The 12,195-nt window shown below is 38.7% G+C and overlaps 1 protein-coding gene across 3 annotated transcripts in view; it reads right to left on the reverse strand.

Annotated features, from left to right (window-relative positions):
- Positions 1-12,195, reverse strand: part of SYNJ2 (synaptojanin 2) — a 64,807-nt gene that overhangs the window by 28,044 nt on the left and 24,568 nt on the right. For 2 of the 3 annotated variants that reach the window (XM_021532102.3, XM_021532101.2), the window contains exons 5-8: positions 8,037-8,120; positions 6,209-6,270; positions 3,374-3,470; positions 241-413 (exon numbers count right to left, since the gene is read on the reverse strand). In XM_021532102.3, the coding sequence (XP_021387777.2) occupies positions 241-413; positions 3,374-3,470; positions 6,209-6,270; positions 8,037-8,120 (416 nt within the window). Of the gene's footprint in view, positions 1-240; positions 414-3,373; positions 3,471-6,208; positions 6,271-8,036; positions 8,121-8,256; positions 8,485-12,195 lie in introns of those variants that run through there. The other variant, XM_021532105.2, reaches the window with a different exon arrangement.

Raw genomic sequence — 12,195 nt, forward strand, 5'->3', positions numbered from 1 at the left:
TTACTTGATTACATCTGCAACACTATATTAGCAAATCCACACACTAGTACATTTGCAGATTTGAAACCATGGAGATGCAATTAAGCCAAATCATTGCTTTAGCACTAAGATTACACTTTGTCTCACAATTTTATTTCAAGATGGTCAATTTATGTTCGTGGTGCAAACACAACAAGAAACCTGGAAGGCCAGGACAAGCTTTGCCCAGCTCCACTGGGACTGAGGGGCAGAGACACTCACCGTGGACTTACATGCTCGCCCTTTGTGAAGATTCCAAAATCTTCCCAGTGCAACTTCAGCTGAGGCCTTAGCAAATTTTCCAGTTTCTCAGTTTTCCCACCTTTTGCAAATTGGTGGTAGTCAAAGTTTATCATGGGACTGTCTTCCGCATGGGAAGAGGCCCATAGCAGTTTCTGTATAGATAAGAGAATGAAGGAAAACAAATCCTGCTCAATTCACATGTAAGGATTCACATGCTTTTATCATTAATAAGCCTTGACTGTTAATCATATAGTTAGTTGTAGGGAATTTTGAAAGGCCAGACATGAAAAAAGCACCTGAAGTTCCCTGTTTGTTTTCTTCACAGAAGTAAACCTCACTGTTAGAACCCAATTTTCCTGCAGGGGAACTCAAACTGTAACTGCAAAATACACATTAGAACTGTGCCTTGGCTGGTGGCAGCCTTGCAGCAGTGTGCTGTTGCTACCTCTGTGCACGAGGGTGGACAGCACTAACAATGCTCTAGGCAGGCTCAGGGGGAGGAAGTAAGTAAGCAATTACACCCCAGGAAACATACTATAAAGTGTTTGTGGTAAACTGCAGAAGTGAAAGAAGAGGCACAAATAGCCTCAGTATTTCATCTCCACTTTCAATGACCTCACGTGCATTTCCGTAATCACCACAAATTTCATTAAGGTATCTGCAACAGTACATCTCCATCATTAAAGTACCTGCAACAGTAATACATTCTGTTCTCCACAAGAAAGGCAGAGAGAACCATTACATTAACTGTGCAAGCCTTTGTCTATTTTCTTCCCTCTTTCACATTATCACCCCAAGAGATGGATGCTTTTCTCCACTTACACTGTGACACACACTGGACAAAACAAATCTGGTATTACATTAAAAGTATACATGTAGCAGTTACACCAGCATGATTGTATTGAGTAAGCCATTAAGCCTTTCCTGCAGAAAGAAATGTAAAGGTAGTGCTTGGAAAGAGACCTGTAAAATGTATTTCATTAGACTGTTACTGTTGACACCCCAATCTGCCCTGACAGATGCTGGCACTAGTGATGCACTTGAGGATGGCATTTACCCACTGCTGCAGTGTAAATTATTGTCAGAGTATTTGTAACTCTATACTACAGTCCTGCTTTTACTGTAAACATAATTACATCTGTTACAGAGAATGCTTATGGGAGGAACAGCATTTCCTGGGAACAGTATTGATTTTTGGTCTGGTCTGATTCAGGTAATGCATAATGAATGGTAAATGAATGGTAACTGTGACATTCTGATCAAGAGAGGCTAGCAGCAGTAATTACAGCAATAATTTGAACCAACACTGATAAGAATTACTAAGGCTGAAGCAAGAGTGAAGAGAAAGAAATAAAAAAAAAGATGGAGAAACTAGTGATAGGGGACAAGCTTGCAATCCTAATCACACTCCTATGAATTACTTTATTTTTAATTCAAAAATAAAATTTTAAAATCATCAAAGTAAAATTAACTCTATATTCTTGCCTAACGTCCATTTCTTAAAACACAAAGGTAAAGAAATTACCAAGGAGTTATTCTGAATGAATGCATAACTTTGGTTTAGTGATGTCAGTCTAAATTCTTCGAGCTCACAGGGTATTTTCAGAGTTTATTATTTTTAAAACAGGCAAAAAAGTAACAATTTAAACAAAATAAAATTTATTTAAATTAAATTAACAAACGCAAGGTCTTTATTCTAGAGATGCCAAGTTTCTGACTTAAGGTCTGGTTGCAAATTGGCTAGAACATGATCTTCAAGAATGTGAGAGTTTGAAAAAATATCAGTATCAAATTTTCAACAAATGTCACATTTTTATCCATGTAAATGATTTCAGCATTTCAGAATTTGTTATATTTTACCTTTAAATTTCAGTGGGGTTTGCAAAACAAACTAGAAAAACTATTTTAAAGAGAGAGGAACCAAAACATTACAGAGGCTTAGCCATGTCATGCAGAAATTCAGTAAGAAGCTGAAAATAAAAACCAGGACCAGGCTCCACTCCTGTGCCTTCATAACTGCCTTGCAAGTTTTAGCCATTAATTACTTTCTTTGGCCATATTCTCTACAACGGGAGACCTTTATTTCACCATTTCCTGCTGGGGAAGTAAATAGTCCTTCCCAGCTCTTTTGCGGGAGAAGGAAATGGTCACACAGAAAAACTGATAAAAAATTTGACACTCCCTGTAAGTTCACTATTGCAACAGAAAGGGAAAGATATTAGGCACTATTATTTAACCACAATTTTTATTTTGCTTATTTTCACATAGCAAACATTTCAGTTCAGAACTGCTGATATCATTCTTTACCAATGATATATACATGACACTTACTACAGTAGTTTTAGGGACATAACCTCTGAAGTATCTGTCAGCTTGCTAAAGCAACAGGCACTTAAGGAAGCAGACTTCCATCAGCGCCCAGCCAGATTCAGGCAGCTTTTGCACTGCTGCAAATCCCACTCCATGCCAATGTGTGGCTTTAAGTTCACACTAGTTTTAAAAAGATACCACACTAGAAAGCAGCACAGCTTTACTCCTACAATGCCTGACATCCTTGCTTTCAGGTAGTAGTTGTGCCTGGGGACACTTAGAGGCCAGGAAAATCTCTCTCCATATACCAAACTGTATTTGGTCCTCAGGCAGCCAATTCCCAACAGAATCAGTGCTAGACAGCTATTTCCCATTACTATCAGAGCAAGACAGCTCAGTGATGCTAAGTCACCATGCTCAGTGATCTAGGCTCAGGACCTGGACCCCAGGCTGCTCTGGCAATCCCAGGGGGCCCCTGACTGCATAGGTGGCTACATATAATGTCAAAGCTTGCTATGATTCACTTTTGCAAATGTGAACTATCCTTAGGAGTATTCAGGTAACTTCTTCTTAAGTTTGGTTCAAGAAAATGTACACAAATTTATGAAGAAGTAAGCAGAAAGGTAGTGCTGGAAACTAAGCCATGAAACTAAGAAGCACTATTTTCAGTATGAACATGTAGTTAAGAGTTAACATTATTTCTTTAGAAATACTATTCATCACCTCTTGGGCTAGAAGGAAAACCAAAGAACATGGAGGCTCAAGGGAAATCAGTGATTAAAATGAAAATCATTCCTTTTACCTTAAAAGCTCTGTTGAGCACCTCTTCTCCTCCTCTGCTTCCCAACAGATTAACGATCACTTGTTTTCCATACTGCTCTTTCAGAAGCATCATATGCCTACAGCAAAAGCAACCATAATAGGTACTAAACAAAACTAAGTTATGTTGCCTACTTCCATTTTCAAAGTGCAAAGTAGAGATCACTGGGTGTTTCATCCAGCAGAAAGTCTTAGACATACCAGCTACAGACATCTTTCTCAGTTTCCTTGCAATCAATTATTAAAGTAAAAATGGTGAAAGTATGCAATTAATAGATATAGTATTCTGTACTGAAATTAAAGAAAGAAGTGTCTTAGGAAATAGGCCCCAATCTTTTATGTCACTGTTAGCTTTGACATTGCCCTTCATGCTCCTACCTCTTGGTTGTTAGCCTGGGAACAACTACACAGGAAAGACAAGAAGAGAAGAAAATGTATTACACTTCAACAGGAATTGTCTGGCATCTTGCAGAGCTGAGGCTACTAAGAGTCAGCAGCAGCAATGAGGCCTACAACTCCAGTGCCAAGGCCAGAGAGGTCCAAACACACGTCACAGGTGTCAGGGTTCAAACACCTCTGAGCTACTGCAACATGGAGACTTTCACTCTGAACTCAAATCAAGCAGGAAGATGAGTAATCCTAAGAACTGCTGCACTGGATCAGAACAAAGGTCCTTTTAGCCAAGTTGTCTGGCTCAGATTCTGCAGGAAAAGTACAAAATGGGATAAGTATAAAATGAGCTGGATTTTTTGGTCTATGTCACTAAAATCTCAAAACCTGATTATTTAAGGGCTCTCAAGTTAAGAGTTTTCAGCCAGATGCTGAAACATCTATTCTCCCCTCCAAATATCTTTTTCATCTTTTTCAAGTTGGAATGCATTGTCTACAGAAGCTCTGTTGGCTCATCAAGACATAATTAGATTGTAAAGTTGATTTCCATCATGTACAGACAACACTGTAGTAATACTTAAGAGGAAGCTGGATAGAAATAGACAAGAAAAATAAACTCACAAAAATGAGAAGTTATTACATGCTGCAAAATAGCGTGTAATAGCAAAGTGTGCAAAAAGCAGCAAGCATACATCTTCTAGCATTACTCTTTAAATCCTTTAACCAGAAATAAGTTACATAGAAAACCATGGAAGGGGAGAAAAGAAGGAATTCATCAGCATTGCCTTCAGGAAACACAGCTGAATATATTTTCTGGTGCTTTCTTGATTCTGCAACCAGTTCTCTGTATGCCAACTCATCCCATATAGTTGCACCCTTCTGATACCAGCATCAAAATCCTACCTCCCTGCCAGTGCTGCCTCCTTACAACAAAACTACTGAAGCTCAAGTCACCTGTTTGAATACTGTAAGCAAAGCTCCCTGTGGATTTCTCAGGGAGAGAGACAGAGGATGAAAAAACATCTAACAAGATTACTATCCATTTCTCACATGGTTAAATGTAACAGGCCAAATTAACATCTCATAAAAGCTGTACCAGGTTATTAAATTCCAGTGTACTTTTCCATATAAGCAGTCACTTATTCCTTGCCCATTTTCAAAGGACTGTCTTTTGCAGATCAGTAAGCACAGAGATCTCCAAGTTAATCTGACTTACTGGCACAAGGGAAAGAAGGAATAGTGCAAGTCTATCCTTATATTCACCTTTCTTAGGAGAAAGCTATTCACCAGTTGTATTAGGATCAGGACTGAAATGTTGTTCCTTCCTGAGGTACTCTCAATTCCATGAGCAGTACATGAGGATGCTGAATAAGTTACTGTTTTCTTCTTACATGAAATATCTTTGTTGTGGAATGCAAATCTCTATGGATGGAGCTTCAGGGACACTGGCATGGCAAGTTAACACCAGATGGCCATGAGACCAAGAGTCTCAAAGGCCATTGAATTCAGTAGGATTTAAGAGCCTTGTAAACTTGGAGAATGTAGGCCAAGGAGCTCTGGAGCAGAAACTGCTATGGTGCATAGTCCCTTTAGATCCTAATCCCTGTTTGGGGTCTTCAGTGTTGCAAAACCATTAACTGTCAATCATGTCCAGTGTACTAACAGTTGCGGTAATAAAGAGGCCTTACACAAAATCAACATACAACCTGATCTGCCAAAACCAAACCAAAACAGAAAGTAATCACTTGACCTGCATTTACAAGGTGAAAATTTCCCACAGACCAAATTCTTCAAATTCCCTTGGATATCAGTAGAAATACACCCTTAGAGGATAGCATTTCCTAGTCAGACATTCAAAGGAATCAAGCTAGTGTATGTCTTTTTCTACAGTTTCCAGCTGACAAACAGAGTCTTAATGATTTAAAAATGTTTACAAGCCAGTCTTTGCATAAAATAGAAAACATCAGCATAACAGCACCACACAACACTGGTCACAGAAAAAGGCTTTGCTATTTCTGTGTAGGAGTAAAACAATGAAGAGAAGACCAAATCCAGAATGGAGTGAAAGCAGTGTTTACTCTTTAACCACTTATGTTAGAGTGGTAAAGCATGCATATTCTGTGTACCTTAAGTGTAAACTCACATCTCTTGGCTCAAAAATGTTTGCACAAACACTTCTTTTGCATATCACTCAGTATTCCTAAACTTTTACAAAAATGAGCCAGAAGACCAAATTAATTCAATTACCTCAAAAACAAGAAGGAAAAAAGCACCTAAAAAAGTGACAAAATTAAGTAAACCAGTTTAATAATCTGCCACATCTGAGAGATGTTTCACACTTCAAGATTTTCTAGGAAGACAAAGATGTCTTGGAACCTTGGATACTTGCCAGGCTGCTATGTTGATGCCAAAGTGGAATGAAACTTACCTGTCAAAGGCAGGTGCATTGGCTTCCAGACCTCTGTTAAGCCTTAAATGGCGGGAACCAACCTAAAATAAAATATTAGAAGACCAAGAAATAGAAAAAAACTTCTTAAACTGCTAGAGTCCTAAGTCACTAGATGTCTCCCTTTTTCCTTCAGAGAAAAACATTTTTTAACAGCACCAGACATTTCTAACAGACTCCAACCACCCCCACACATAATATTCTTAACACAAAAGCCCCAGCTTTTATTAGACAACATTTACAATTACAAGTGAAAACACAATTACCATTAAGTAAAGGGATACCTACACATCTTTTTATGGCCAAACAAATCACATCTCTTTGCCAGCTTCCTCTTGCAAATAGCACACACTGCCTCACATGAGTATTCTGTGAGCCTAGTATTCTTACTGTCTTGGTAGAGACGGATGCATTTATGCTAGTTGCATGGGTTGTGTATTCTGACTTCTTTCAAAAGTATCAGAACAGTGATTCAAAAATATGAAGGATGAAATTCTATACCATCAAATTAACAGGTCTTTTGATATGGATGTCAACAACAGTAGCCTCAAGTTCCTTTTGAATGGTAGCTACTGTTACAAATTACAGAGGGCTTCTTTCCTCTCCAAAAATGACACTGCCAAATATGCATAGGATCATGCATTGCTTTCTATACTTCATCAACTTTATTTGTTTTTCATGAGGTTGGTTTCTGCAATTCTTTCTAACACCAGTGCCAGTACATTCACACCCAAGGAGTAAGAGTACATAATCTAATCCAAATTAGGCAAAAAAAGCCAGGCCTACTAAAAAAATTTTTAAAATCTGTTTAGCTAGAGATATTACCCACTAGCCAAAATTTCTTGAGGGAATGCTCAACGGCTCTGTAACATATAGAACAACAGTGCTGGATACAACTACACCATAGGCAAGACATGCACAATCATATGGACAGACTTGCTTTATAGAAAGAAGCAAGTATTGCACTGGATGGTGTTAAAATACAACAGGGATCCTTTAGTCATTTCCTTTTCGCTAAACCAGTGCCTCTGAATAGTGCATAGGTTCTAGTTTAATGACCAAAAAAAGTATCATGTAACCTTTAAAGTGTCTTAAAAAAACAATTATGCAATGTACTTTCTCTACCAAACACACAAATATATGTGCATACTCATTTCAGTTGCTTATCCCTCTGTTAAGAGAATGCAAAGTGTTCTTAGCAAGATTGTTATTTGGCCTTACAACTGTATATAAACTGCAAGTCACAGACCATATGTAACCCACTAAATTTGGTACAATAATGTCATTATAAAATCCTACATCTCTCTCACAAAAGATCAGATTAGATCATTATCACCCTTTTGACTGAAATCCCAAAACCACATCATCCAGACATTTTACTTTGTTTCATCGTAGCATGCTCCTATAGAGCACTGGTATCCCTAGATACTCCAGTTATAACGTGGAGGTCAATATTATCAAGCCAACCAGGCATTTCAGAGGAATAAAACTGAAAATTTTATAAAGATATAGCTGTAAGCTTCAGTTTATAACATTAGGACACATTCCCTTACAAACAGTTCCCTGTAGAGCCATTCAAACACACAAAAATGTTAAACTACAGTCACCTATAGCCATTTGTCTGGTATAGTTCTGTTTACCTAAACACAAAACATTTCCTACAAGGTAAACCTAAAATGAAAGAGCTCAGCACTTTCACAGAATGAACTTTGAAGCTCATATTAAAAAAAAAAAAAAAAAAAAAAGGTTAATTCTAAATTATAAGTAACAAGAGAGAGAAGCAAGGCAGGCATTCTGATTATTTGTTTACCTGAAGCCCTGTTTGCTCCCAAAACAGTGGAACAGAACCTCTGATCTGCACAAAGGAAGAGACATCGTCATCCAAGTAAATTGTCTGCAAAAACAAAATAAAGGAAAGTAGTTCTGCAGTTAGATCTATCAGTCTGTGGTCCCTTCGTCAGGTGACAGTTAAAGACACTGAACTCAAAGGGTAAAAAAAGTAAACCATGTATCTCCCTGTATCCACTTACCGCTCAGCCTCTTTTCCATAGTCTCACAGGCAGTGGAACAAAGTACAACGTATTTGCTTTCATGTCATCACAGATGATTCAACTCACTTCTCACCAGAAACAACAGAAAAAACACTTAAAATGTTTTTTACCCACAATCAAGATGGATTTGATCTACTGGTGGAGACACTCGGAAAGACCAGGCATATACTCTCCTGCTGTCCCTCTCACAAAACTTCACTGTGCAAAATGTCATTGCTCCTTGTGACTGATGATGGGTAACGTCAGGTGGGGGATAAGCTTATCTCCTCCTGTATTTACCATTTCTTATTTCACTGCATGCTGTGCCTTGTCAGAGAATCCAAATAAAACTCTGTGAAACCAGCAGCTTTGCCCCTCCCATCCTGTGGTACAGTGAATAGCAATGTGATCTACTTCTTTTCCACATAGCTTACAGCAAGAGGTTCCAAATTCTCCACTTCCTTTCCCAACCAGACCTCAAACTCTCCCTTTATATGTTCTCAGGATCACTGTCAACAAGTTGATTTTGGGTCAAATCCATATGAAGAACAAAGACTGATTTCCCCTTTGGCCTTCCCCTGTCCACAGTCCCCAAAGTGTTACATTATGTTAACTTGGTATAAAAGGTACTATCTTCAGATTGAATATGACCACAGAGCAACTGTGGAAAGCCCAGCTCACTTCTCTGGCCTATACTTAGCAGTGGAATCCTGGCTGCTCTCCACGGGGGATACATGATACACATGATACACATCTCTGTTATCTCATGCATGACAATGACTGCTCTGCAGCCCTGGGGAGGAATGGTATCCAGGTTATCCAGGTAGCTGCACTCACCACACCATATCATTTGGCACAGCTGCTGCCAGCTGGCTAGTAGCTCAGAAAAGAGAACATGAAAATGGATTTCTCTATAGCTTTAAAGTATTTTGTCTTTTTGGATTTGCCACTAGATATGGCCAATGGCTGGCTCAGGGAAAGTGCCTGACCTTGACCTCTCATCTTCATAAGCATTATCAATGTACAGTTTTTAGAGCTACATGTGTGAAAAAAGAAGAGGTATTTAGATAAAGTTGGTGACAAAATATCTAATATTTACCATATTTTTGCAGAGGACTTGAAACTGTCCCCATTTCATTAAGACAATTTAAGTGGCTTCATCATGGACACAATGTCAGTGCTAGAAGGATAGCCAGCCCAGACCTAGTGCAAAACTATGTTTCTATCTTTTTAACTTCTCACCAAAGCATTAAGAACCCTTTTCTCTGTTACATTCCATTCTAGCACAATGCCCTGCAAGAGAGGGGCTGCTCAGAGCAGCTTTATTGCAAGACCTGTGTCACAGTTTGAGCAATGTGGCTCTAAAATATGCTCTCCCAGTAAAACTTTCTGAACATTATTGGCACCTGAGTGCAGGAGCTAATTTCCATGGCAACACACTGGTGTGCCTTTTCTTTTTTACTTTTGTGCTCAGAAGAGATCATTCCTCCTGCAGCTGGACTATGAGAGGAATAAGCAGCCCCACCTGCTTCCTCTTTATCACATTCTCCCTGAGATAGGTCGTGCCAAGATGAGTCAGACTTCTACACACTGAATCATCTTTTCACTCACAGCCATGGACCCAAAGAAGCTCACTCCAAGGTAAAGCAAATTGATAGCACTACTACAGTCCAAGCATTATCCTGACTAATACTAAATGAATATCAGAACCTGAATCTGTGCAAAAATAAGATTCAGGACTGGCCTACTTAATATTTTGACAACAATCATCATCTTAGCAATTAATGAGTACAAATGAAACATCTAATGATGAAAAATACAGACAAAGCTTTACTTGGAAGTACAAGGTGGCCACACAAACAGCTTGCTCCAGAGGATCAATTTTCTTTACAGTATTCTGGGAACTCCCTTTTCCCACATCTGACTGAAAAACTGACACCTCAAGTATTTCTTTGACCAGCTCTTTCAGACATTCAGCTGAAAATCTCTAAACCCACTAACAGATAGTAATTCTAATTCAGTACCTGCAGTTTAACATCCTTCTGAGTTACAGTTTAAATGGGAAGTATTTCCTCACTTACAGACCACGAATATATAATCTACCTTCTTCCTGCCAAATACAGAAGAAAAACACTGACCAAACATTTATTTCTCCATTAACAGATCCTCTATTTCCACTTATTAGTGAGTTAACAGATGTTTGTTACCAGTTCCACTCATATTTTCTGTTCACTGGTTTTGACCCATTACCTCTTCTGTTTTCTGCTCTATTAAGCTGTCCATTTGGAGAACTGAACACCATAGTCAAACTATGTGATCAGTCCTGTAACCTAAACAGGATGCCCAAACCTTGAAGTGATGGTCTGGGGGATCCTCTGTGAAGCTGAGTCCTATTCAGGATTCTCCTATGATGGCAGAGCACTTTAAAGAAACTGACATTTTTTTAATGTATGTTGCCATGTAGCTTTTAGAAATTAGATTAGGTTTTTGAACTGGGAGCACAGCCTCTCCAACACAGTCATTGACAAGAAAGTACTTTTTTTATTCTGTTCGCTTACAGTGCTCATCATTCTGTTCTTTGGAGCAATTCTCTGGTCTTTCACAATCCTTTCACCTCATTCTCATGACCCAGATGAATCCAAAATTATTTTCTTCCAAGCTGCCAATGAGTTGGAAAAAGACCTAATATTTTTTTAAATTAGTGGGAAACTCATTAAAATTACTTTTCTGCCGGTCATTCCTTCCTAAACAGACTCCAACCATTTCATTAAGCATTATAACTGTGCAAATCTTCCCTCAGTTTCAGTAATATCCACTATCCTTCATTCACCACTCCACGGAGCATGACCCTTGATCCTGACACTGCCTTTTAGTGTACACGACTCTTGATCTTACAGTATTAGTGGCAACAGACTTCCTACCAGCAGACTTGTTAAGAAAGCAGGTTTAAAGACTAAAACAACTTTCCAGATCAGGAATGGACATAATCTTAGCAGCCACATGCACTGTAAGAAACGCTAATTGCTAAAATCTTAAGTAAGCACTGATAATATATTTAGATTGAAATTACACTCATAAAGAAAATGTTACAACTTCGTTGCTTATGCATGGACAAGTACAGTTTCTTTTCTCATATTCTTCACAGCCTTGATCAGTTTTTGTGCACAATGTTATGTTTTCTACAAGCAGTGTCCCACTTTTTTGTTCAAGTTTTGACTTTATTACCCTGTCCTCTAGCAGAGCCATTTCCCTTATTCTAAGGTACTAGACAAAAGATTAACAGTTGTTTAAGAAAATAAACTTAAATAAAAGTGAAATGCCTTATCTCCAGAATTTTCTTGTCCTCTGTTTTCCTTTTCTCATGACAAGAAGATCATACTGTTTTTTCTCTAGGAGTTTAACAACACTCAGTTACTTTTTGGACAGCACTTGGTCATTAGGATTCATATATACTGCTAAATCTCTGTCTTCGTGGAGTCTTATCTCTTGTCTTAGATCCAAAATGACACCAAGTTGGTGCCTATGTACCCCAGGGAGAATCTTAATTCCTATAAATCCTCAAAACACTTGAGGACTACTTCATTAATCTCAAGGGTTCTGACCCATACTACAGTCCAACTCGGTGAGCTGCATGAACTTTCGGACCAGGTTCCCATCAGACAGCATTGCAGCAAATGGATAGTTAACCCATGTGGAAGGCCTATTTGCCTTAACAGTAGATTGGCTGACCTCTGGTGTTAGAATTTGCCATGTTTGTCTTTCAGCTTCTGTGGTCTTGGACTCTTTGTGGTCTCTTTCTCCAACTTAGGATCAAGGGTGATAGTACTGACAGTTTAATGGGACATTTTTCAATCTTTCTCCTCTGCTGCATAGGGCCAGACCTTGCCTCTGCGATCCAAGGCTCTTTCCTGGTAAACAAGCTTCATGCACAGGTACTGC

Source organism: Lonchura striata, chromosome 3 (assembly GCF_046129695.1).
Source record: "Lonchura striata isolate bLonStr1 chromosome 3, bLonStr1.mat, whole genome shotgun sequence".
Lineage (NCBI taxonomy): Eukaryota > Metazoa > Chordata > Aves > Passeriformes > Estrildidae > Lonchura > Lonchura striata.